This window comes from Megalobrama amblycephala, linkage group LG6, assembly GCF_018812025.1.
Source record: "Megalobrama amblycephala isolate DHTTF-2021 linkage group LG6, ASM1881202v1, whole genome shotgun sequence".
Lineage (NCBI taxonomy): Eukaryota > Metazoa > Chordata > Actinopteri > Cypriniformes > Xenocyprididae > Megalobrama > Megalobrama amblycephala.
In genome coordinates, this window is record NC_063049.1 from 30991530 (window position 1) to 31014764 (window position 23235).

A 23235-nucleotide genomic window follows, 5' to 3' on the forward strand; every position below is an offset into this window, starting at 1 on the left:
TTGTTTACGAAAATAGGCTACCAATTATTAAAAAATGTAAAAGAAAATTAAGCTTTTAACTTGACTGCGCCTTTATAATTTTCATTTTCTTTTTTACGTTTTAAGGCTTTAGATAGATAGATAGATAGATAGATAGATAGATAGGTAGATGAAGTCTAATTCTGTTAGAATGTCATCAGTTTTTTACCGCATATTATTTATTTTCTCACATCACATCACATTTTTTTTTTCATTTTTCTTTTTGTTTCGTTTTGTGTTTCCTTCATTGTTTCCTTTCAAGAATTGGTTTAATTGATTGAGCACAAACACACGTCACACATGCATCATTTTAAAACATTTATTTTACAGTTATGACTCAAACATTCACAGCACATTAATTTGAAAATACCATCAAAATAAGTAAATAAATATCATTTTGCACTTTATTATAAAAAATAAAAGTTGATCATTCTTCGCATCGGCAATGACGGGTAAGCTTGTGCAGAAAGAAGAAATAAAAATAACAAAGATGGAAAGCCAGAAAACTAAAGGCAGAGTGAGGGAGAAATAGAGAGAGAGAGAGAAAGAGCGAGAGAGAGAGGTGCATCTTTCCTGTTACAGACAGCGCTTGGCAAATGAATTCTGACCCCAAATAGCCTATAAACTGAAGGTAATATAAAATCTCTCAAACTGTACAATCGCTATCTACATATTTACACAGTATACAGTCCTATTATGTTTTTCAAAACCATAGGACTTTTTAATGTATAATTTCGTTTAATAGCCCATTAAACTATTTAGCCCTCTTTAACTGAAGCATAAATTGGCCGGATTTATTTTATTCTTATCTTTCGTCGCAGTCTCAGGATTGAAGGCTAAAAAGAGTAAGGTATGCTATTTTCACAAACTTCATACACAGAAATGCACATGGATAGTAAACCCTAATATCTCTAAAGTGTTAGAAAACTCTATGTTAGTGGCTTTGATCCATTCTTCTTCGCTTCAGATCTATTTGTGCTTTCCAAATTGTTCAGTCATAAACTGATAAACACGAGATAATACAGTTTTATATATATATATATAAGTCTATGGTTCCTTCTCAGAGTTCTTTTATCAAAGTTCAGTACTTTATTTTGAGTCACTGGTCAGTCGTGGCATGCTGACGGTGCTCATACCGGACACATGAGGCGGAGGCACCTGGCACATGCTACACGGACACGGGATCCCAGCACCCCAGTGCTGGAAACCAGCGCCGAGTGGCCCTGTGGCCGATGGTGCCTTGAGGAGTCCATGATGCGGCCTGACGGCTGACAGACCCGGGCCGGAGAGAGATGCGGCAGTGGAGACTGCTGGTGGTAGCAGAGGATGATGTACCGGGTGAGAGGAATGCGAGACAGCAGCAGGGTGACCCGGTAAAGGAGCGGCCGCCGCGTGCGTAAGGGTGCCACAACCGGACGGGTGGAAACCGGCGTGATGGGCCCCGCTCCCTCCGCCGTAGATCTCGCTCACGAGCCGTTTCATCTCCTCCAGCGAGTTGCTCAGCATAAGGATATAATTGCGCGCGAGCAGCAGGGTGGCTATTTTGGAGAGCTTGCGCACGGATGGCCCGTGAGCGTAGGGCATGACCTCCCGGAGACCGTCCATGGCGATGTTGAGGTCGTGCATGCGCTTCCTCTCGCGGCTGTTGATCTTGAGGCGCATACTCTGCAGTTCGGTCTCGGATAGAAGTTTACGGTCCTTTTTGGAGAGCAACTTCAGAGCCACTGCGTCCTCATCGGCGCTGGAGACGCCACGCAGATCTGCGCCTCTTAACTCCGGAGGAGAATCGCTCTGTGTGGAGGAGACGGCGCCGGAGAAACCCACGGACTTCTTGACTGCGGACAGGAAAAGATCATCGCCTTCAGGAGAGGAAGGTCTACTGGACACTCGGCTCGTGTCGGAGTCCATGATGTTCAGTGCGCTCTCAGCTTCTCGCAGATGTCAATATTCCTTTAAAAGAAGTTAGTTTTAGTTTAAAAACTAAAAAAAAATAATAATGTTTTTTACAATGTAATAAGAATTTAAAAACTAAAAGTAAAACAACAACAACTAATTAACATGGTTTAATTAAATACAATAGGCTACAGCAAATTAAGAGTAGCCTATGCTCTAGAAATTCATATAAACTCTCCAACTAGTTTCCAAAAAGTAAAGCTGTTGAAGTTTGTTACACAGTTCGCCAGTTTAGTATCGGAAAAGCAAACTATAAAAATATAGTTATGAAAACTATTAGAAGGTCTAATAGCTAAGTCATATAATAGTAGGCTATAAAAATTCTCAACTGAATAACTAGAAGGAGAAAATAATTTAATCTTGTTTAAATCATGCTTGTCGTATACTAATTGTAGCTTACATTGATTTATACGGATTAATCAAATCATTGCATTTATTTTCTATATGTTTCAAACTTACCGGTAGCAGGTGCACGCGCGTGTTAATGTGCAGCTTTGCAGAACTCACTCGTTATTCCAGTTCACTCGTGCACTGTTTGTGTTTGGCACGCCCGAGAGTGACGAGGGGTATTTTATAGTAGGTCCCTCCTCCCCATCACCCGGGGGCAAGTCACCGGGACAATGTCAACGCTTTTCCGACAGCCCGTCAAGAACCAATGAGCTCCAGTGGGTGGGGGTCCGAAAATCTGATGTCATTACACAAAAAAAACAAAAAAAAAACGGAGGCTTCATTAACTGCATTAGACACACTTCGCATATGGTGCATCCTCACAGAACATCGTTGGGTTTAGATTACAGTGGGTCGGTTGAACAAACTGTGCAATCTGTACTTAAGCTATTAAGTCAGGTGGTGCATGCGTCCACAAGTAGATGAAAAACTTCAGAGAACTTTGTTTGACAATTTTGTAATTAACTGCCCTAAGTGCACTGCACATGCTTGTTGGAAAATTAAAATGCAATAAAAAATACTCTCAGCAAACCAATATTGTCACTAATTAGGGTATATAGGCTATTTGAAATCAAGATGCATTGTTTTTTTTTTTTTTTTTTTTTTTTTTTTTTTTGTATAGTGACGTCTATGGTAAGTATATGGATATATGATGGATGCCGATGCAAATGTTTCCCGTAGGATTGAGCGCGGTCAGTTGCAGACACTGTTTTGCGGTTTGAATGCGCTCATATTGTTTTAACCCGGTGACCCCATGCGGGCGCCTGACAGCTGACTGATTTCAGCCGTTAAACGCATTTAAAACGTTAGGAAACGAGGCGTGCAAAATGTTTATAACGGTTATGATCTGAAACATTTCAATTAGGCCAATATGGACAAACAAAAGTTTTTGTATGGGGTAGAAGAGGAGCACATAAACATGTAGCTGCTACAGCTAGTGCACATATTTATAAGAAATTCACGTTTCTCTTATACTTTGGAAATGAATTGAGCATAGCCTATATAAACATTTATTTGACGCTATGTTAATGTGTATAGATAGATAGATAGATAGATAGATAGATAGATAGATAGATCTTCCTCTATCTGACTCCACAGGTGCAGATTTAACAGACGCATCAGTGAGTTTAGGAGAGACATCATCAGATCAAGGTCTTTAACATATTTTCACTGAAGCATCTATGAGCTCTTGTTGTTTGGTTGTTTTCCCCGTGCGGACAGTCCCGTCTGTCTGTTTGCTTGTTTACTCTCGTTAAATACGCTTATGCAAATGAGTTGGTTTAAACCGGCGGTGTCGGAGAGAAGTTGTAGTTCAGTTCCTTCATTATGAATTCCGGTAATCTCACTTGTTAAGTGTACCAAAATGGTAATATATGCCGCGACTGTCTGGATTAGAAACGGGGGACAGAAAGAGCCCTATTGTCAGAGCTGCAGTTTATTCCTCGCGCATATAATTATCTGAAATGTCACCCGGGGAAGAATGCAATGCACACAAATTCACACGCACCCACACAACACACACTGACTGACAACTGTCTTGGGAGCAATTACAGAGAGAGAAAGACAGGGGTTGGTCTGCCCTCGATTCATCCCAACTTTGGTAACTGTAGTCCGCCGAGAATGTTGCCAATTAAGGCTAATTAAGAGCATGCATGACTGACGTCATTACCTCTTGATTTAGATTACATAGAGCCAATGACAAAGATGTACACTCATTGTTGCAGACCTGCTTAAACAAGACTTGAGGCATAAACACTGGCCACATTACAGTCATTACATAAGTACTATGTGAAAGCCTAATGAGCAATGTTCTTAAATGTAAGTTTCAGTGGAGCAGTTCATCATTGTTGCAATTGCAATTATTTAATGTAATATGCATAAAATGGACACTGATGCAAAGTGATACTTTATTAATTTTTTGCATGTCTTTTTCGTTTTTATATTGCAAAGCATTTCAATTAACAATTTTCCAGAGTTTTGACATATTTGCACTAATGCCAGTTTCCAGAGTGCATTTTACAGCTTATTCAAACTTCACAGTTCAGGTGCAGAGAATTAAATCAACTGAAATGACAGAAATACAGAACTGGCTACATTTTATGTCGTTCAGTCATTTAATTAAAAGCTATTTGTTTAACAAGGGCCTGCCTCAGAGAAAGAGGGAGAGAGAGAGAAACGTTAGATACGAGAGCTTTTGCCACCTCAGGGTGAATGAATGTTAGCCTGGTGGTTGAGTGTGGAGGGAGACTGAGTGCTAATTTCCGCCTGTTGGCAAAGCCAGACTCTTCTTTTCTCATTACCTTTATGAGATAATGATGTGTTTGTGTGTGCATTCCAATAATGAGGTGGGCAGAGGTGTGTATATGTGTAAAAACTGTTAACCCCAAGAGCTAAATTAGCCAGTGCTGTAACTGCAGTCATACTTAAGTTAATGAATCCAGCTGGAGTTCACTTTCAGCTTTTTTTGCAAATCCCAAAACTCAACATAAGCACGGTAGCACTTTACTGTTATGTGACGACACTTTTTTTTTTTTTTTTACATCTTCAGTATTTTCTGCTGTTCTGTTAAAACAACCAGATCTCACAGCAATTCGTACGTATTTTATGAGGTGGTTAATTCGTACGAATCCATACGACCTCACTCATACGAATTCGTAGGCTACGTTTTTTTGCTAATTTGTACGTATTTTACTCGTTGCCAGATTTGTATGAATTCGTACAAATGACCTACCCCTAACCCCGCCTATAAACCTACCCGTCACCGGGGTTTAGACAAATCGTACGAATTCGCCACCTCGTAAAATACTGAATTGGTCGTGAGATAGCATTGCTGGTTAAACAGAGGTTCTTTAAAATCTTTTTTTTTTTAAAATCCTGTGTGTTTATTTTGTGAAATAAATTACAATGGGGGTCCAAAGCTTAAAACCACTAGTGAAAATGTTTCTGTTTTGCATAATTTTTCAATGGATCTATTTCACATTTCCGGGGGTTGGAAGTCGTCATAGTTGTGTAAACTTCCATAGCAGTGAATGGAAACTACAACAACCCCATTTTGCTCCCAATAGCAAATGAAAAAAAAAAATCTATGAGTTTCCAAAAGAGGCAAAATTAATTGATTATAGTGGTCAGGAGTCAAATTTGCTGTCACTCTCTCTGTCTTTGCAAAGTAAAGTGTTATAAATGAAATATAAAAATATAACATAAAAATGAAAATATAAAAAATATTGATAGAATTTCAATATTAATATTGAATAACTGTGCATCATCACAGTCTGTGAAAAGGGTCCATTTAAAAAAAAAAAACCCATCAAATTATGTTATCAACATAAAAAGTGAAAAGTTGAAAACATAAATTTCATAGTATTTAGTTTTGTCCTCCTTTTGCAGTCGAACTGCATGAACTCCTGCTGATCATGTTAAGATGCTCACATGATCAATGTCACAAATTTGCTTAAATTTGATTAGTGAAATAGTGCTCAATATTTAATATTTTCTTTCCCCATCATAACTTAACTTTTTTTTTAAAAACTGTATATCCTGCACCTCAAGCTATTTACCATCATAAACGCTTCTGTACCCTCATCCATCCCGATTCCTTCCTCTCACCATCCAACAGTTTCTTTTCTCTCTCCCTTTCTCACTAAACAGCCTTTTTTCTTCCACAGTTATTCCAAACAGTTTTGATTCAGTGTAGCAATGCTTTAATATCAGAAGAAAACTTTCACTCTCACCCTCTACATCTCTCTTTCTCTCCCCGTCTGGGTGGCAGTTGGGCTTATGTTGTGTTGAATGCCAATAGTGAAGAGCAGCATATGTGAGCCAGTCTTAATCCTGCTAATCTTCCCTCCAACTGAAAAAGAAAGAGAATAAGAAAAGAAAAAAGAATGAAAAAAGAAAACCTTTTCTCTCAGGTTTCTGAGCCCAAATGGCTTTCTAAAGAAAATCAAAGTACATGTATCTTCTTTCCTTTCTTTCTTTCCAACCAGACACCTCATATATGTAGTGAATATAAGTGTTGATGACATTTTTTAACATATGGACATCACAAATTTCTGGCCGCAACATCTCAATAAACAGTTCCCCCCACCTCTTCCTCTCCCTGCCTTTCTCCTCTATTACAGGAGTGTAAGTTGTTGGGGTCTACACAAGTCTTTTGTCCCTACAACAGCCATTAGTAGGTAATTAAGTCTTAACATAGCCTCTGCTCCCCTGGCTACTATTACACCCTGCTCAAATGGAACGGCTTACAAGCTCCTTTACACGGCTGGACAAATTGAATGGTGCTCATCAGGCTCTGCCTATTATTCCTGCCACCCCATCTGGCTGCCAGCGGATAAAGGGGGATTTGCAAGCGGTGGTGAGGGGCATGCAGACCGCTGTGCGCAGGCTGAGAGCAGGAGAAAGACCAAGGGCTTCACTGGAGAAGAGCCCCCCCCCCTCCTTTTAAGGTGGCTGCTTCTTTTCAGGAAAAATCTGTGGGATTTGCTGCAGCCAAATGCTACAAATGTTACCACAACCTGCTCCCCTGATCCTGCAAGAGGGAAAGATAAAAAGGAGGGGTGTGTGACTGTGTATGTGTTCTTGTGTGAAAGAGGGAGGATGCTGAGATGGACCCGAAAAATTTGATTATGTCAGTATGGATATGAATCAAGAAAAACTTTATTGTATCTTATGAAATCTACAGCTAATGGAACAGTTCACCAAAAAATAAATAAAATAATATTTTCTCATAATTTACTAACTCTCATAATGTTTTTTATTTTAAATACTCTTTTTTAATTATTATTTAATGTCCATAAAATGAAAATGGATGTGGTCCAGTGTTGTTTTGTATTAACAAAAACTGTCGAAACCTTCTTCAAAATATATTATTTTGTGCTCCACAGAAGAAAGTCATACAGGTTTGGTAAGACGTGAAAGTTTTCTTTAATGGTAATCTTTGATTAAGTTTTAAAGATTTAATTGTGCTTTAGGAGTTTTACAGTACCAATGATACTCAAAAAATGAACTTTCACTGTTGTTTCACTCAAACCATCCTTGTTCACATTACCTCAAAACTCATGTAACTACATGAACTTAATTTAACTGAGTTGTTTCTACTAAAAATGAGTATGGTCAGCTTTACTTACTAAGTGTTTGCTCAATCAACTTAGTGAAACGCAGAAATTGTTGACATAACTAACTGGGCAGTGGATCCATAGCTCCCAGCATGCTTTGTAAGGGACTGCATTAGGAGAGTAAATTTAGGGATTAAAGTGTTATTTTATGTTTTTCAGGAAAGGGAAAGATGTTAGTGTTTAATGTTATGTTGGACATTTTGAGAAGTTTTTGTAATGTTTTTGAACTTTGTGGTTACCATTATGCAGAAGAGTGTCGCCTGTGTTTAGGCTGTGAGCATCATATGCATGTTTAGGAATTCTTCTTTTCAATTAAATTGAGTTTGTTCAATGAGTTTTTTCCTTTTTTGTGCATTTTGTAGAGCAAATAGTTCATTTAATAAGGTAAATTAAATCGATAAATGTGTTCACCTTATGTAATACACTTTTATAAATTTAACAACATTATTAAGTAAACAAATAAATATTACGTAACAGGGACTAATTCAAAAGATTTGTATTTACTCAAAGAAATTTTGTCAGCTTTACTTGATTTTCTTTTGTTCATACAACTAAATTGTTATTTGTACAAATTACTCATTATAGTTGTGTGGAACCACTTGACACTGCTTTTTAAAGTAAATCCAATAACTCATTTTTTTGAGTGCAAATAAATGTCTACACTGTATAAAAAAAAAAAAAAAAAAAAAAAAAAATCTATTTTAAAAAATATTGTAAAAATGTTACAGTAAAAGCTTGTTAATTGGTTAACTGTGGGTTACCTTACCATATATCTGTAAAAAATTAAAGTAAAAATTTGTAAATGGTTTAACATCACATTATATGCAATTTTACTGTAAAAATGATGTAAAACTTGCGGTAAAAGACAGTAAAAGGACATTCCCAGAAGTCCACATGATGTATCATTTTGTTTTACATTTTCTGTTATTTAGTTTATTGCATTATTTAAGTGTTATGTGTGTTACCCTGATGCATTTTGTCCCTTTTTTCTTGGTATAAACCTGTGCACCGTTTATATGCAAGTATTTGACATGTTTTTTTGGACAGGTAAATTACGACGAACTCTAATTCAACATGTGGCTTTCTATTCTACTGGTTATAACTGTAATTTCTGGCATGACTTTTTTGAACAGGATAAGTGTAGCTACTCGCCTGAACTCATTCAGTCTTATAAGAAACTAAAAGATAAAAATGGGAAGGGACCAAAAAGACATGCATATGAAAAAAAAAAAACTTGCACTTGAAAGAGAGCATTCCTGCACTATTGGTTCCTGGTCCTTCACTCAAACACATGCACATGCACTTACCCTCATGATGTCTAACGAGGGGGCTGGCAGCTTTATTACGAGCATCCCCTCCCACAGGCAGGCTGAAGCAGTAACAGGTTGGGGTTTTGTTTTCAAAGGAGGAGAGTTGTTGTGGTGAGAGCTGCCCTCTGTGTCACCCTTCTGTTCCCCAAGTGCCTGTGCGCTGTTCTATTGTCTCTGCCCGGATTCTTTAGGAGGTATGCATCTCTCCATCCCGAACTTTCACAGCAGCCAGGGGTCGAGATCATTTATGTCAGCTTCACACTGATTGTTCACCAAAAACCTGAACATCTTCAAAGAATGTGTGGCACTTCCTGTGGATATTCTGCTGGAAGCTGAAAGAAACAAAGAGAGAAAGAGAGAAATTTACAGTGTTTCACAAACACTGATGTTCTCAACATGTTTCATATGCATTCCTTAGAAAGAAAGAAAGAAAGAAAGAAAGAAAGAAAGAAAGAAAGAAAGAAAGAAAGAAAGAAAGAAAGAAAGAAAGAAAGAAAGAAAGAAAGAAAGAAAGAAAGAAAGAACTGCTGTTATGATAGTCTGTAATGGGTCTCTTTGGTTAAAAAGATAGACTGGTAAAAGAAAATTTGTGTAGGACTTTGTGTAGAACTTTTAATTTCCCATCACAATCTCTGCATGAAAATCTCCATTTCTTTTTAATATCTAAGCTTTTCCTGGCCTGGTTATGACCTGTTTAAGATGACCTGAAATGTAATATAAATTTGTTCCTGCAACAGCACATTCATAGGTTCAGTTCCCAGGAAACACCCTGAGAAAAAAAAAAATATATCAACCTAGAAAAAAAAACTTGTTTCGTGAGGTAACATCTATATTCAAGTCTGTGTTGTATTTTACACCACTGAATCAATATAAATGCCCTAACCTAACAAACCATAACATTTTCTTGGAAGTACAACCTGGGATAATATTTATTTCAATAATACACTTTTTTTTTAAAGTGATTTTCAAGTGTTTTATTATAACTTTTTTCTATTTTTAAATTACTTAAATTTTACACGTTCATAATTCAATTAATTAAAGCTTTACATCAACTCACAAACCTTGCAGTTCCCTCATGGACCCTCAGGGGTTAGCAAACACTTGTTTGGGAAAATTTTTAATACCTGTAGGTTATGCCAACAAAATTAAATTTAAGGCTTAGATAAGGTAGAAATAGCTCCATACTGATAAAGTACATTTCTTGAATGCATCATGAAATTAAAATGAAAAAAGGTCAAATACTGTAAATATAAAAATAGAATAGAATCCATCTGATTATGGAAAAGTTTTGTAACTGCTTCCATAGTACGCTCATTTGAAAAGAATATTCTTTAATGTTTGCCATAACAACAATAGAATCCACAAGTTCAGTAACATCCCCAGATTCCGCTAAAACTCTTTGGTATGGGGAACACATATTCACTATTAACTATGACTTTTGCCTCAATAAACTCTTAATTTACTGCTTATTAATAGTTAGTAAGGTAGTTGTAGTGTAAGTTTAGGTAATGAGTAGGATTTGGGGATGTAGATTATGGTCATGCAGAATAAGGCATTAATATGTGCTTTATAAGTACTAATAAACAGCCAATATGCAAGCTAATAAGCAAATAGTTAAAAGTGAGAATTGTTCCCCATACTAAAGAGTTACCCATAATAATTCTTCCTTTTGCTGAGTTCAGTGATCATAATAGCGTTTTGATGCGTCTGTGTGCGACTATGTGTATCGCTGCAGATACGAAGGAATGCCATTGGGTTCTCTCTCCCCTCTGGCAGCGTCGCTCATTCAATTCTTTTGCCATTACGTTGTCATCAAGCCATTTGGCTGCTCTGGCCTCATAAGTGCGGCACAAGAAAAGAGCTAGTTGATTCAATTAAAGCCATACCAATTCAACTCCACTGAAAGCCAGCCAAGAAGGTTCTTTCAGAGAGAAAGGAGAGGGAGAAAGCGAGGAAGGTAGAGGAAAGCCTTTTATTCCCCGTCTCGGATCTGAGTGCTCATACGTAATGTCTTCTAGGTAGTCTCAATGCATCTCCCATTGTGAATTTAGTAGTAGTGCTTTTTGCTAAAACGGTTTAGCAAATGCACATACTATGAAGCAAAAACGCTTGAGATACTCATGGTCTGTCTGTGCATGTGTTTGTCGCAGGGGCCAGCAGTGGCCGTTTGTCACCGTGAATAGGCTCAGGGTGGTTCACATCATTGGGGCATTGAAGGTGTCTCCTCCCCTGTTGTAAAACAAGGGTGTGTGTCACACGGGGACACAGGAGGCATTGTGCTCCTTGCAGGGGCTACCGTACCACCCAGAGTGTTCCCTAAATCTAATCCCCCCTAACACCTCCCCACGACCCTGTCCGGCCCACGGCCACAACCCCGTCCTGACCACTAACCGCACAGGAGAGCGGGATGGACTGTGAAGGTATAAGTCAGAGGTGGACATTGGGGCTCCGATGCATACGTATATAGAAAGAAAGAAAGCGTGGGATGAGATTGAGGCCTGGAAGAGGCGAGGGGGTGTGTCTGTGAGTTTCCCCTAACAAGATAGGTCAATGGGATGATTGATGGCTGCAGAAGTGGGAACAAAACAAGGGGAGGTGATAAAAATCAGAAAAGAGGGGAAAGAATGGAGAGGGAACGAGGGTCTTGTATCCGAGTTAGGGACGTCTGTGCGAGTGTGAGAGCGTGTGGGAATATTTACTGCCCTGCAGAAGTGGGCGGCTCTGACTTGTTGCTAATTAGCGGGGAGGCATCTGAGCTCTGTGTACTGTGGGTGTATGGAAATGGCAAGTATGCAGGGGTAGAAGGAATACGACAGGATATTTGGGCAAAAGAATGGCTACGCTGACCACCTAAGATGACCCCCCCACACACACACTCGCATATACATACCTAAAGTTACACTACTTTCCCCGCCCTCTACAAATTGATGTAAATGAGCAGTGTTTTTAAAATAAAGGCAAATAATTTATGGGCAACTGTCAGTTTCCTGAGTCAGAAACACACACACACACACACACACACACACACACACACACACACACACACATACCAGCAGGGCTCTTAAACTGAAGAGTTCAGGCTTGTGTTTTTAAGAGGGGTCCCTTGTCATCTGAAGTACTTTGAAGAGGATCTGCAAACTATCGCAAGCAGGGTCACAGGCAAACAACACATTAGGACGTACATTCATAGGTACAGTATGCCCAGCACACAAGCTGTTGCTTATTTACAAGCTTTCACTGCCTTATTTACTTGAAATTACTAGCTTTTGTTTCTTAGTGCAGTCAACTGGCAACCCAGTCTTTTACAACCTGCAGATACTTTTTTTTTTTAGCATTTTGGATGTCAATGATAAAGTCTCAGTGGTTCTAAAATGAGTCAGAACATTGGAACTCTGATCATTTTATGTCAAAATAAAAGCCTTCTCTTTAGTGTTTTTTTTTTTTTTTTTAATAAAAACTAATAAATACAAATAAATTACACTTTAATTTGGACAAATCACCTTAGAATGATCTTCCTTTCCATTCTTCTTTTTTAAGCTTCCATGCTTTGTTCTGAATTTCCTTAAATTGCCCTTCTTTTCCTCCAATTCCCATCAAAATTACATTAAAAACAACATTGATTTAATAAAGTTGGACATCAATAATCTCTAAGAACTGATTTAAAATATCAAACAAAAATGATGGCATTAATGGTGTGGTGGTTAAACCTCAGATCTGGAACAGGAAAGTTGTTAGTTGCTGGTCTTTCAAAGGAATGAGCCATGAATTATCACCAGTTTATTCCAGGTTACTCTAAGGGGCACTGTACCTGTAATACAGTAAGTGTACTCTAAGTTGCATAAACATGTCTGATAATAAGACAAACATTTTAATAGCCTTTACACAGATAGATCTGACACATACCATGGTACGCCCAAAATTATACACTTCTCAGGGCTCTTTTGCAGCAACTTTTCCTTTATTCTCTTCTCTCACCAACCCATCTGCTCTTCTTGGCACATTCAATTACATTTCACCTTGAGAAAGAGAGTGAGAAAAGCATCAAGCTCTAGTGAATTGCAACAATTTACGATAAACAAAACCCCCCATTGCTAAAGGGTGCACAGTACTCCACTGCGGAGAATAACAGGTACAAGGGATGGAGGGATGTTGGTTATTACAATAAAAATATGATTATGGGTTGAGGGAAGTTGATGAAACCTTATATACACACACATTTTATTTCATATTTTCACATTTTAAACACTGGCAGCATTTTACCATACAACGGATTTGAACCTGTTGCTCTAAAACATGCAAACACACTGAACAGTCTCTGAAGTGTCTACCTGTATACGTGTATAGACACAAACTCTAATTGGTTTTTCTGCAGGGGAGTCAATTTTCTTCACAGGGTGCTCAAAGTCAACCCAAACACAGCAAGTAAAGCACGCCAACCCAAAAAAAGCCTCTTGTTAGACTTCCCACAACACACACAGAGACGCATAAGGTCAGCACGCATAACAGTTTTCTACCATGTTTTGGAATGGGTTACAGAGCCAACACCTCACACACTGTCATCAGCGAGTTAACACCCAACTCTCAGTGGTCACGCTTGCCAGGTTGAGTGTTTAACTGACAGGTGGGAATGAGGGAATTGTATATGTGCGTGTGTTTAGCAAGCAATCTATAATGAGGGGGCAGTGTGTGTTTAGGCCTGTAATGAGGTGTGAGAGAGAAGCGAAGACCTTAATAGGCAGCAATTACTGAGTGTGTTGTCATTGAGCGAGTCTATTTGTGTTTCGATATATATGTGTGTGTGTGTGTGTGTTTGTGTGTTTGCATGCCCGTGTTGCAAAGGTTACTTTGACACCTACTCTCTAGTAATTCCAGCAGAGATCATTTGATTGACAGCATATCAAAGACACAGATCCTATTTCAAAACAAACCTTTGCATGCGTGGTTGTGTGTGCATGAGAAAAAAAAAATGTTCTTTAATATAATACATTTTATCTGTCTTTTAAATTATATTAAATATTATTTATTAAATTCCTAATAATTATATTTAATTTAATATTATATAAAAATAATATATTTAAATATTCATAAGTTAATAAAAAATAAATTATATTTGTTGTTTTGTACCATTTTCACTTTTCAACTTATTTAACGAAATATACAACCATTTATCATGCCATTAAAATGCACTAAAAGCATGAAATCATTAAAACCTTGAGTGTTGATTCAATCATTTTCCTTGATGCTTTGTGCAAATCGATCATGTTTGTGAAAATCTTGTAAAAAAAAAAAAAAATAGAATAGATTTTTTCTCATTTGAGTGAATTTGAAGTACATTTGATGTGCCAAGAAGTTTAGTAATATTTGCTGATCGAAACGCATAGGAGCTGGAGTTGCGTCAAAGTTGCTCATGCATATGTCAGACTCAGGACATAGAAATGTCTGGGGACACAGGTTCAAATTCAGCTTGCATCTTGGCCTGATCCCACTTCCTCTCTCTCTTTCCACTTTAATATTTGTCTAAAGACAAAAAAAGGCCTTAAAGAATAAAAAAAAAAACATGAAGGAAAGTTACACACTACGTCATCTCTCTCCGATGCTCTTTGACTTTTGGATGACCTGGTGACGACCTCCTGGGGACACGCTGGTTTTGGGATAGTCCCCAGGATGACCTCATCAATTAAGATGACGATGAGTTCAACAGCAGTAAGCCACCCCATCGCCATCTTTCTCCCTCTCTTGCTCACTCTGTACATCCTTTGTCTCCATTAGTTTCCATCTCTCTATGTGTGCATTCCTTCATTAGACACATCTCTGTGATCTCAGTCCCTGTTGTCCCTTCTTTGACGTTGTCTCACCCCTTCACCTCAGTTGAACTTCATTTGCCCTCCATTACAGTAGTTTCTCCATTACATTCCTTCTGTAATTTTCCAAAAACAAAATGATAATCATTTCACTCCATGTCGGAGTGATACATTTATTTGTGCAGACACAGTTGGGTTCAAAAGTCCACACTGAAAATATTTAATTAAAAGTCTAATTAAAACCAGGAGATTAAAAAAAGTTATGACATAAGAAATATTTAAGATTCTGCACTATTTCTAGGTCACTAATCAAATAAATACATTCTGATCTGACTATGTTAACTTTTTATAAAAGGTCATAATGTTCGTGCCTCACAAGACGCTCTTTGGAGAAACTTTTCACTTAAATTTTCCAATATAATAATATATTAAATTAATAATATAATATAATATAAAAATTTTATTGAATATTATTATAATAATTAGAAGCATTTTCATAAGTGGACTTTGAACCTCTTTGCATTTGGGGTGCTGAATATGCATTGAAACAGGGCCTGTCTAATTCAGAGACACGGTAAAGTAAGACATCTCAGCATGTTTGACCATGTGTATGAAGGACGGAAAGAAAAAGAAGAGAGAAAAGTGAGAGAAAGCGAACATAGCTCTGATCTCTGATGAATATGTAAATCCTGATAGCGGCCTGCTCTCCAGGGGACCCCCTTCACCCCTGCTTTCCCACCCCACACAAGAGACGAGGGACCGGGCCATACTGAAGCTTAGCGGCCTGAGATCTTCACTCCCCGGATGATAATCCCACTGTCCAAAGGCACGGATAACGAGAAGAGGACCATAATCCTATTGTCCCTCTGTGTCACATATGTCGCTTAACACACTGTCTCTCCATCACAAGACTTCATCCAGAGCTGCAACAGATTGGCCCCCTCCAAAATAGTGCATTGTCTTTCTTACTGTCCCTCCCTCTTCCTCCAAACATTTTTCATACATAATAACATAACCCACACAAAGCAAGACCTTTCAAAAACCACACAAAACATCATCTTCACAAACTCCTCAGGCTGGGTTTGTATCAATGTCGCATCTCCATATTGCTTTGTGGGTGGCATGTGGTGGGGTGTGTGTGAGAATATATGCATGTGTATGTGTGGACGTTCCAAGTTAAGATGCACCCCTCGTCTCGCCCGCCTACCTCAGCCCCACAGCGCTTTGTGTCAGAGAGGACCTGTTGGTATCCGCCTTTGTCATTGAGTGTGTATGTCCATGGGCATATGGTTGATCCACCTCCAATAGGTTCATGTAGGCAGAAAACAGCCATTCATACGCCTATTCAGTCAAGCTGCTAGAGACACAGATTACTATGTCATAACACAGAGGGAGGGAGAGAGGGAGGGGTTCGAGTGATAGCGAGAGAGAAGAGCGAGAGAAAGAGAGATTACTTCATAAACTTACTCTGATCTCTATGTGTGTGGCGCTGCTCTAGCAATTGAAAAGACAGAGCCATTGTCGTTCTTTCAGGCTCGACTTCAAACACCAAAATTTGTTGCACCAACTACGCCGAACTTGAGAAAAAGAGATGCTGTGTTTGAATGCAAGTCAGCTGTGAATCAAACACCGTAAGGCCTGATAGATTTGCACAAAAATGCTGAATTGACCCTAGAGAGCGGTGTCAACATTTTGTCTAATATTCATACTCTCATACGTCAGATTTGTTTTCCAAATTTGAGAAACAAACATGGCAAAGGTGTGTGGGATCGATATAGCCATTCATTAAACCTAGCATTATCTTCATGTGATAAATTCAAGTGTTTTGTTGTCGAAAAGAGTAGGAAATATGTAGGACGACAGGTTCATTGCTTATTCCTTGGGGAAATCCTATTAAAGCCAAAATGTATGGCAGATATAGCCCTTTCAAGGACAGTCTGTTCACTCGGCGGCCATATTTGCAACGCCTCCGGGCAGCTATTTCGGGCATCCAACACCAAGTCCTATATATCTGAATGGTGGAATCCTGAAATCTCAAAAACTGCTTGATAAACTCACAAATAAATAACATATTTCAAATCAAAATCTGACATGAACTGTTCCATAAATGTTGTTTCTTATGCTCAAATAGCGTTTAAAAAGCTTATTTTTCAGGCTAGACGGGCCAGCGCGCATGTGCAGTACTAAGCGCCAGTCTCAGGTTTCTATGGGAACCGGAGCTTTAAACGGTAGCTGTAGTGATGCAATGACATTACCAATCAGCGATTGGCTCTTTTACTTAGATGGCGGGATGTATTCTGCCATATTGCGCGTTGCAGTTTGTCATAACTAATAGAAGTGAACCGTCTTTCTATATCTAGTCTTTGTATTTAGTCAATATCCATATACATCCATTCTGACGATTATGGAATTTCAGTCAAATAAATGCTATTTTTGCTGTATAAAATACATACAATGTGCATCAAGTTGTTATTTATATATGCAACTGCACGACTGTAACTGCACTATGGATGTTGTGGGAAAAATTAAAACTTAAAGGGATAGTTCACCCAAAAATGAAAATTTGATGTTTATCTGCTTACCCCGAGAGCATCCAAGATGTAGGTGACTTTGTTTCTTCAGTAGAACACAAATGATGATTTTTAACTCCAACCGCTGCCTTCTGTCAGTGGTATAATGCAAGTCAGCGGAAACTTGGACTATAAGAGTAAATAAAACATGACAGACAAGTCCAAATTAAACCCTGCGGCTCGTGACGACACATTGATGTCTTAAGACACGAAATGATCAGTTTGTGCGAAAAACCGAACAGTATTTATATCATTTTTTACCTCTAATACACCACTATGTCCAACTGCATTCATCACTTGATTCGTGAGGTCTGATCGCGCTCTGACAACGGAAGTGATGTCTAGCACTCATTGAAGTATATGCGTGAGACATCACTGCCGTTGTCAGAGTGCGATCAGACCTCACGAATCGAGTGATGAACACAGTTGGACATAGTGGTGTATTAGAGGTAAAAAAAAATGATATAAATACTGTTCAGTTTCTCGCACAAACCGATCATTTCGTGTCTTAGGACATCAATGTGTCGTCACGAGCCGCAGGGTTTAATTTGGATTTGTCTGTCGTGTTTTATTTACTCTTATAGTCCAAGTTCCCGCTGACTTGCATTATACCACTGACAGACGGCAGCGGTTGGAGTTAAAAATCATAATTTGTGTTCTACTGAAGAAACAAAGTCACCTACATCTTGGATGCTCTCGGGGTAAGCAGATAAAGATCAAATTTTCATTTTTGGGTGAACTATCCCTTTAAGTCACTGAAATGGTTCTCTTTTATACCATGTTTATAGTTTACGGCCCGCCCAACTCGGAAACTAGGTTATTAAAATGATCTCAGTTTCCCAGTCATAAATATGACTTGAAAACTTGTGTCTTGGAAACTTGTGTTTTACGATAATGCCGACAGCACGTGAAGGCAGCATTACCCATGGTGCATTTGGACAACATTAAGACAGCTTTGTGGTAAAGAACTTAACCATCTTCCTAAAATAAATAAAAATACATAGTAAAAAGTTTGTAAAGTGTGTAATTTTTTATGTTAAAACACTCCTATCCAAGTTATTAAGCTGAGACATTTAAAAGTAGTATATTTATAGGTTAATGTTCTTAAATGGCATAAACTTTAATGTGATAGCTCACAAAAAAAATTGAATATGTTGTCATCATTTACTCACCCTCAAGGCGTTCCAAAACCTGTATGACTTGATTTCTTCTGTAGAACATAAAATGGGATATTTAGGGGGAAAAAAGAAAGGAAAAAAATATATTCCATACAATTAAAGTCTATTCTTGTTTGAACCTTATACAAAAACCTATTATAACTGTATGTATACATACTGACTTTGACCTTGTGGTGCTATTGAAACATTATTCTGCATCCTGATCAGCCTGACACAGCAACACTGTGGAAGAACCATCTGTTTTCCAACCAACGGCAGGCAGGGAAAGTACTGAGGAAACCTGTTTGAAAACAATCCATTATTTTAGTATTTCTGAATACTGCTGCTGTTAGAGACACGGACATTACACACAGTGACAGAAATAAAGTGCCATGGAAAGTTTCTGCTACCTCCACGAATATCCTTGAAGTGTCCCGTTTTCTCTTTCCAAATCAGTTTTTATATAAAGTTCACTTTCCTGACCTCTGCATTGTCTACTTGTCTAACCGGCTTGTTTGTCTCTCTCTCACGGCACAGCACTGTCTGCGTTATTCTCTGCATGTCCATCCTCGATCACCTTTTCTGCCCTCCTAGGACAGAAAGCCTCTCCTTCTGACAGCAACGGCCATCACCGTCTCACTTCCTCTCATTCTGATGACCTCTCGTTCTCAGGCCCCAATCACTTGTTCGCCAACAGTGTCAACACTGTCATTAAAGGCACATTGTCCTTATTAATTAATGAGTGCTGTTGTTTTTTCCCTCTCTCCCTCTCTACATACTTATTCGGGCAAATGCGGATTAACATATTCATGAGTCGGCCAGCTTTGCAGCAGCTTGCTCGCGAATGGGGCGGCTCTGTTTAGCCCCTGTGTTTTTGTCTTTCTCCATACCTAACCTCGTTTGCTGGGCAGATCCCTGAACCATTAAAGCTCATGATCCCTTTATGCCAGCGAGACTCAGACAGGAGGGTCGGGTTATGAACCCAAACGCTGCTGTTTCACGCACCAGTGAACACACCCCGGATAATAAGGCTCAAATGCTAAGTGTTACAAACTGATTAAAATGTCTGCGTTACAACTTTATCTAGCCTCAATAAACAATGCTCTTCCACGAGAAACTGCGGCAGCTTTTGATATTGTCCCAGAACTGCTCAAATATTCCCAGCCCTGGTTATTTTGCTGGGCGATCAGACAAAGAAATGTTTATTTGTTTATCGTATGCAGGAACATAAAAAGCATTGTTAACAAGCATTTAATCCCAGACATAATTAAAACTGAATGTTTAAAATGATTATTACAAATATGAACTAATTCTTCACTGCAAACTTAACCTAAAAATCTCTGATGCTTATTTTGCCAGAGTACATTTGATTTACGGATACACAATATATCAGAACCATACCAGTTATCGGTCAATATCAAAGTTTTTCTATTTATTTATCAGTAATGGTTGATATTGGATATTTAATTGTACATGCCCATTTGCTCTATTTTTACATTAATTTAAATGATATTTGCCATCATCTAACGCTCACTGAAAATTAATCTTTAAAAATACTAATATTATTTTATAACAGTGTTAAATGTAATCTTTAACGAATCTCAAAATGAATATCCATTTTTAAAACAGTACATTATATTGCTGTGATCCCTCACTCACGTGTAGCATTTCAAATGTTTAATTTATTTATTTTTTTGGTGTTTTAGTGTTTTTGACTAAACGGTATTAAGACAAACAGGGCTGTAGCTGGTGTATCCGGGGCCCCAGTGCAGGTTGTTGCTATGGGCCCCCTTGAAACTGTGTTCCAGTTAAAATCGCGGGGCCCCCCTAAGACCAGGGGCACCTAGAATCAATAGAGTCAACACCTTTCGCCCCGATAGCGATGGCCCTGAAGGCAAATTAACATAGAATAAGCCAATAATTAGCAGCTTACAAGTATCAGCCAGAATTTAACATTGGTCAATGCAACATTGGTGATTTAAATACAACAGTCAATAATCTCAAACAAAACTTTACACTTTTCCTTAACATAACAGAAAAGAATGTGGGAAATTAATAGAAATGGTATTCTGTATGACAATATATCTTGCAAACGTGATAATAAATCTATATTTCTCTAAATGTGAGCAAGTTTGAACTAAGAGCTCTAAAGGTTATCTAGTGCATTTATGTGAACACAAATAAACCGGAGCAGACATGAGGGAATATGAAAGAACGGAATTATTCTGTTCAAAATAAACATTACAGATTGATTATTTTGCACTTCTGACATAAATTAAGAAATTAATGTTACTGCAACCTAAACAGTGATCAAATATCAAAGCTGGAGCCTTTAATCTTTCTAATGATGCTCAGTTTATCCTGAACAAGTAAGAATGTATGTTTTAGTGCAGTGAATGTTGAACAACAACAATCTGGGACCGTTGATGATCCTTGAACGCTAGGGGGTTAAACAGTTTTTTCAACTATACATTTAACAATTTTTTTTCATTTAAATTCCAGATCAAAGCTTTCATTTTAAATTAGCCATAATTTCATAATGTAGTAATTAATTAAAATTAAATGAATGAAATCTATATCAGTGTATATCCAAAGAAAACGTATAATGAAAAGTGAAAATTTACAGCAAAGTGTTTTGTATGGATATTATTAAAAATTGTGAATGTTTGTATTTAAGTGATTTTCTTTTTTCTTTCTTTTAATTTCCCGAGGAGCGAAAGCAAGAACCCCTCTTATTAGCCATTATTGGTTGTGTCCACCACAAAGCCTTGCTAAATGCTAAACATTTACCTTACACACACACAGACTGAATCTGTCTCTCCCTTCAACTCACTGCCCCTGCTTACACATTCACTCATGCACACACATACACAAACTAAAACAGCCTCTATCTCCAACTCTTCGTCTCTTGCCCGTACACACGTGCACACACATTCTCTCTCACACACACAAACACAAGCACAAAACACACAAACTAGCACTCACCAATTTGTAGCCTGCACAGTCACATTGTTTGTTAAGGCTTGCAGTGCAGGCCGCTTCGTTAGCTTGGCCTTTAACGAGCTGCTTAATTGAGCTGTCTAGCGGGCCACCTGTCGCCCTGCACCTCATTAGCATACTAATGCTCCTACATTGTGCTGTAGTGACAGCCAGAGAGTGAGAGAGAGGGAGAATTGAGGGATAAAGTGGGCGGAATGGAGACAGAGATGTTATGATTAACCAATTTTTTACAATTACCAAAAAAAGGATATATTTAGGATTATTAATCTGACAAAAATATGCATATTATCAAACTGGAATTAAAATCTTAATGGCTTTCCCAGATAAGATTTGATTATATTTACCTGTTCCAGGTCTTGCTAAATATTAAAACTTAAATGTAAAGAATACAAATGAAAAACATCTTTACAAAGCATGAAGGTGATACCAAAAAAAAAAAAAAAAACAAGATTTATAAATTAGATGTACTGTGTGCAACCAAACGTGCTGCGTTGAGCAAAGGATACAGCTTTTAAGAGCTAAAATTAATTTGATCACTGATTCATTTTATTACTAAGCTGGATGCAATTGGGGAATGCTAGTGCAATGATCGTGGAAAGGATTAATGGTCTTTTTCACCTTTTTCCTGGCTGCACACAGTTGCTCAAGTGCCTGCTTTCATTCAATTCATGACATGCAGCTGCAGCACCAAAGATCTACCTGCCAGAGAGAGAGAGAAGTGCAGTGTTTTTGTCAATGGTCAAATGGCTTGACAGGTATTGTTGTGTGTGATTGGAGCATTCAGTAGAGCCTAGGGCTAAATTTGCCTCTAAACACACTGTAAACTGAAGAGGCCTTTAGACCTCACACATGGACATGTGATTCACACACTTGTTCTGTCACACACAAACTAAACTTCTGAAGACAAGCTCCACACTTGCAGACACTTTTTAGCCCTGACCCTCAGAGGCCGAGTCCCCACCAGATGGAGAGCCGTCCACCTCAACCATTGATGACCGTGAACTTTGACCAGTAACAGGCTGACCACTCACACTGATCGTCTGACAGATACCCACACAAAATACACAATCACACACAGTTCATACATACATATATCCTATTCCTCTGACCAAAGGGAAATATTCAGTGGTGAGGGTCTGCCAACGGTTCATTAGATGATGAAGGATTCTTGCTCCCACTTACCCATTGCAGCAGGTGTGAATAATTGTTCCAAAACATCCCAGAGAGACACTTAGCAAAGCAAGACAAACATGATGACACTTACCGAATCAGTTTGAAAGACCAAAAAGTACTCCCTGTTCGCAAAGGAAGCAAGCTAAAAAGCTAAAAGTCCAAGAGTACATTTGCATGTGATCTCCTGCATTTGACATGCACTAATGTGACAGCAGAAAGCTGGCACGGGGAAACCAGCACACAAAAGATGAGAGGCACCACACTGGGCGACCTGCTCTGCTCTTTTTCAGTCCCAGAGAAAAGTGCAAAATACTTTACCTTACTGCGAGAGGACAGAGGCACACATGTCTGATCATGTAAAACACAATTTCATTAATAATAATAATAATAATAATAATAATAACAAATAATTTAGTAATAAGTAAACAAATATTTTTAAAAAAGTAAATAAAAATATAAAAGATGTATAGATATCTTAAATATAGATAATAGACATGTTATAATTGAAAACATAATTAACGCTTTATTAAACTGTTTTCAAAACCTATAATAATAAGATTACAAAATTATTTTAATTAATTATAGAATTGCCGTCACATCATTCATTGCTGGATACGACTGATCTTTTAAAAAAAAAAAAAAAAGGAGGAAGGAGGAGGGGAAAAAAAGAAGAATCGGCCCAGCCGTTG

At 38.1% G+C, this 23235-nt stretch overlaps 1 protein-coding gene across 2 annotated transcripts; it reads right to left on the reverse strand.

Annotated features, from left to right (window-relative positions):
- Nucleotides 1-323: 323 nt before the first annotated feature.
- Nucleotides 324-22841, reverse strand: olig2 (oligodendrocyte lineage transcription factor 2). 2 transcript variants are annotated; one of them, XM_048193907.1, is made up of 10 exons: nt 21359-22841; nt 18556-18674; nt 18389-18426; nt 12749-12861; nt 12346-12653; nt 11896-11983; nt 8843-9177; nt 6150-6268; nt 2431-2656; nt 324-1968 (listed from the first exon to the last, which is right to left on the reverse strand). In XM_048193907.1, the coding sequence occupies exon 10, from the start codon at nt 1924-1926 to the stop codon at nt 1108-1110; it is 819 nt and encodes a 272-aa protein (XP_048049864.1). In that variant the 5' UTR covers nt 1927-1968; nt 2431-2656; nt 6150-6268; nt 8843-9177; nt 11896-11983; nt 12346-12653; nt 12749-12861; nt 18389-18426; nt 18556-18674; nt 21359-22841; the 3' UTR covers nt 324-1107. The 2 variants fall into 2 exon arrangements, with proteins under 2 accessions (XP_048049864.1, XP_048049865.1); XM_048193908.1 differs by lacking the exons at nt 18389-18426; nt 18556-18674; nt 21359-22841 and adding exons at nt 14422-14762; nt 15854-16060.
- Nucleotides 22842-23235: the final 394 nt, after the last annotated feature.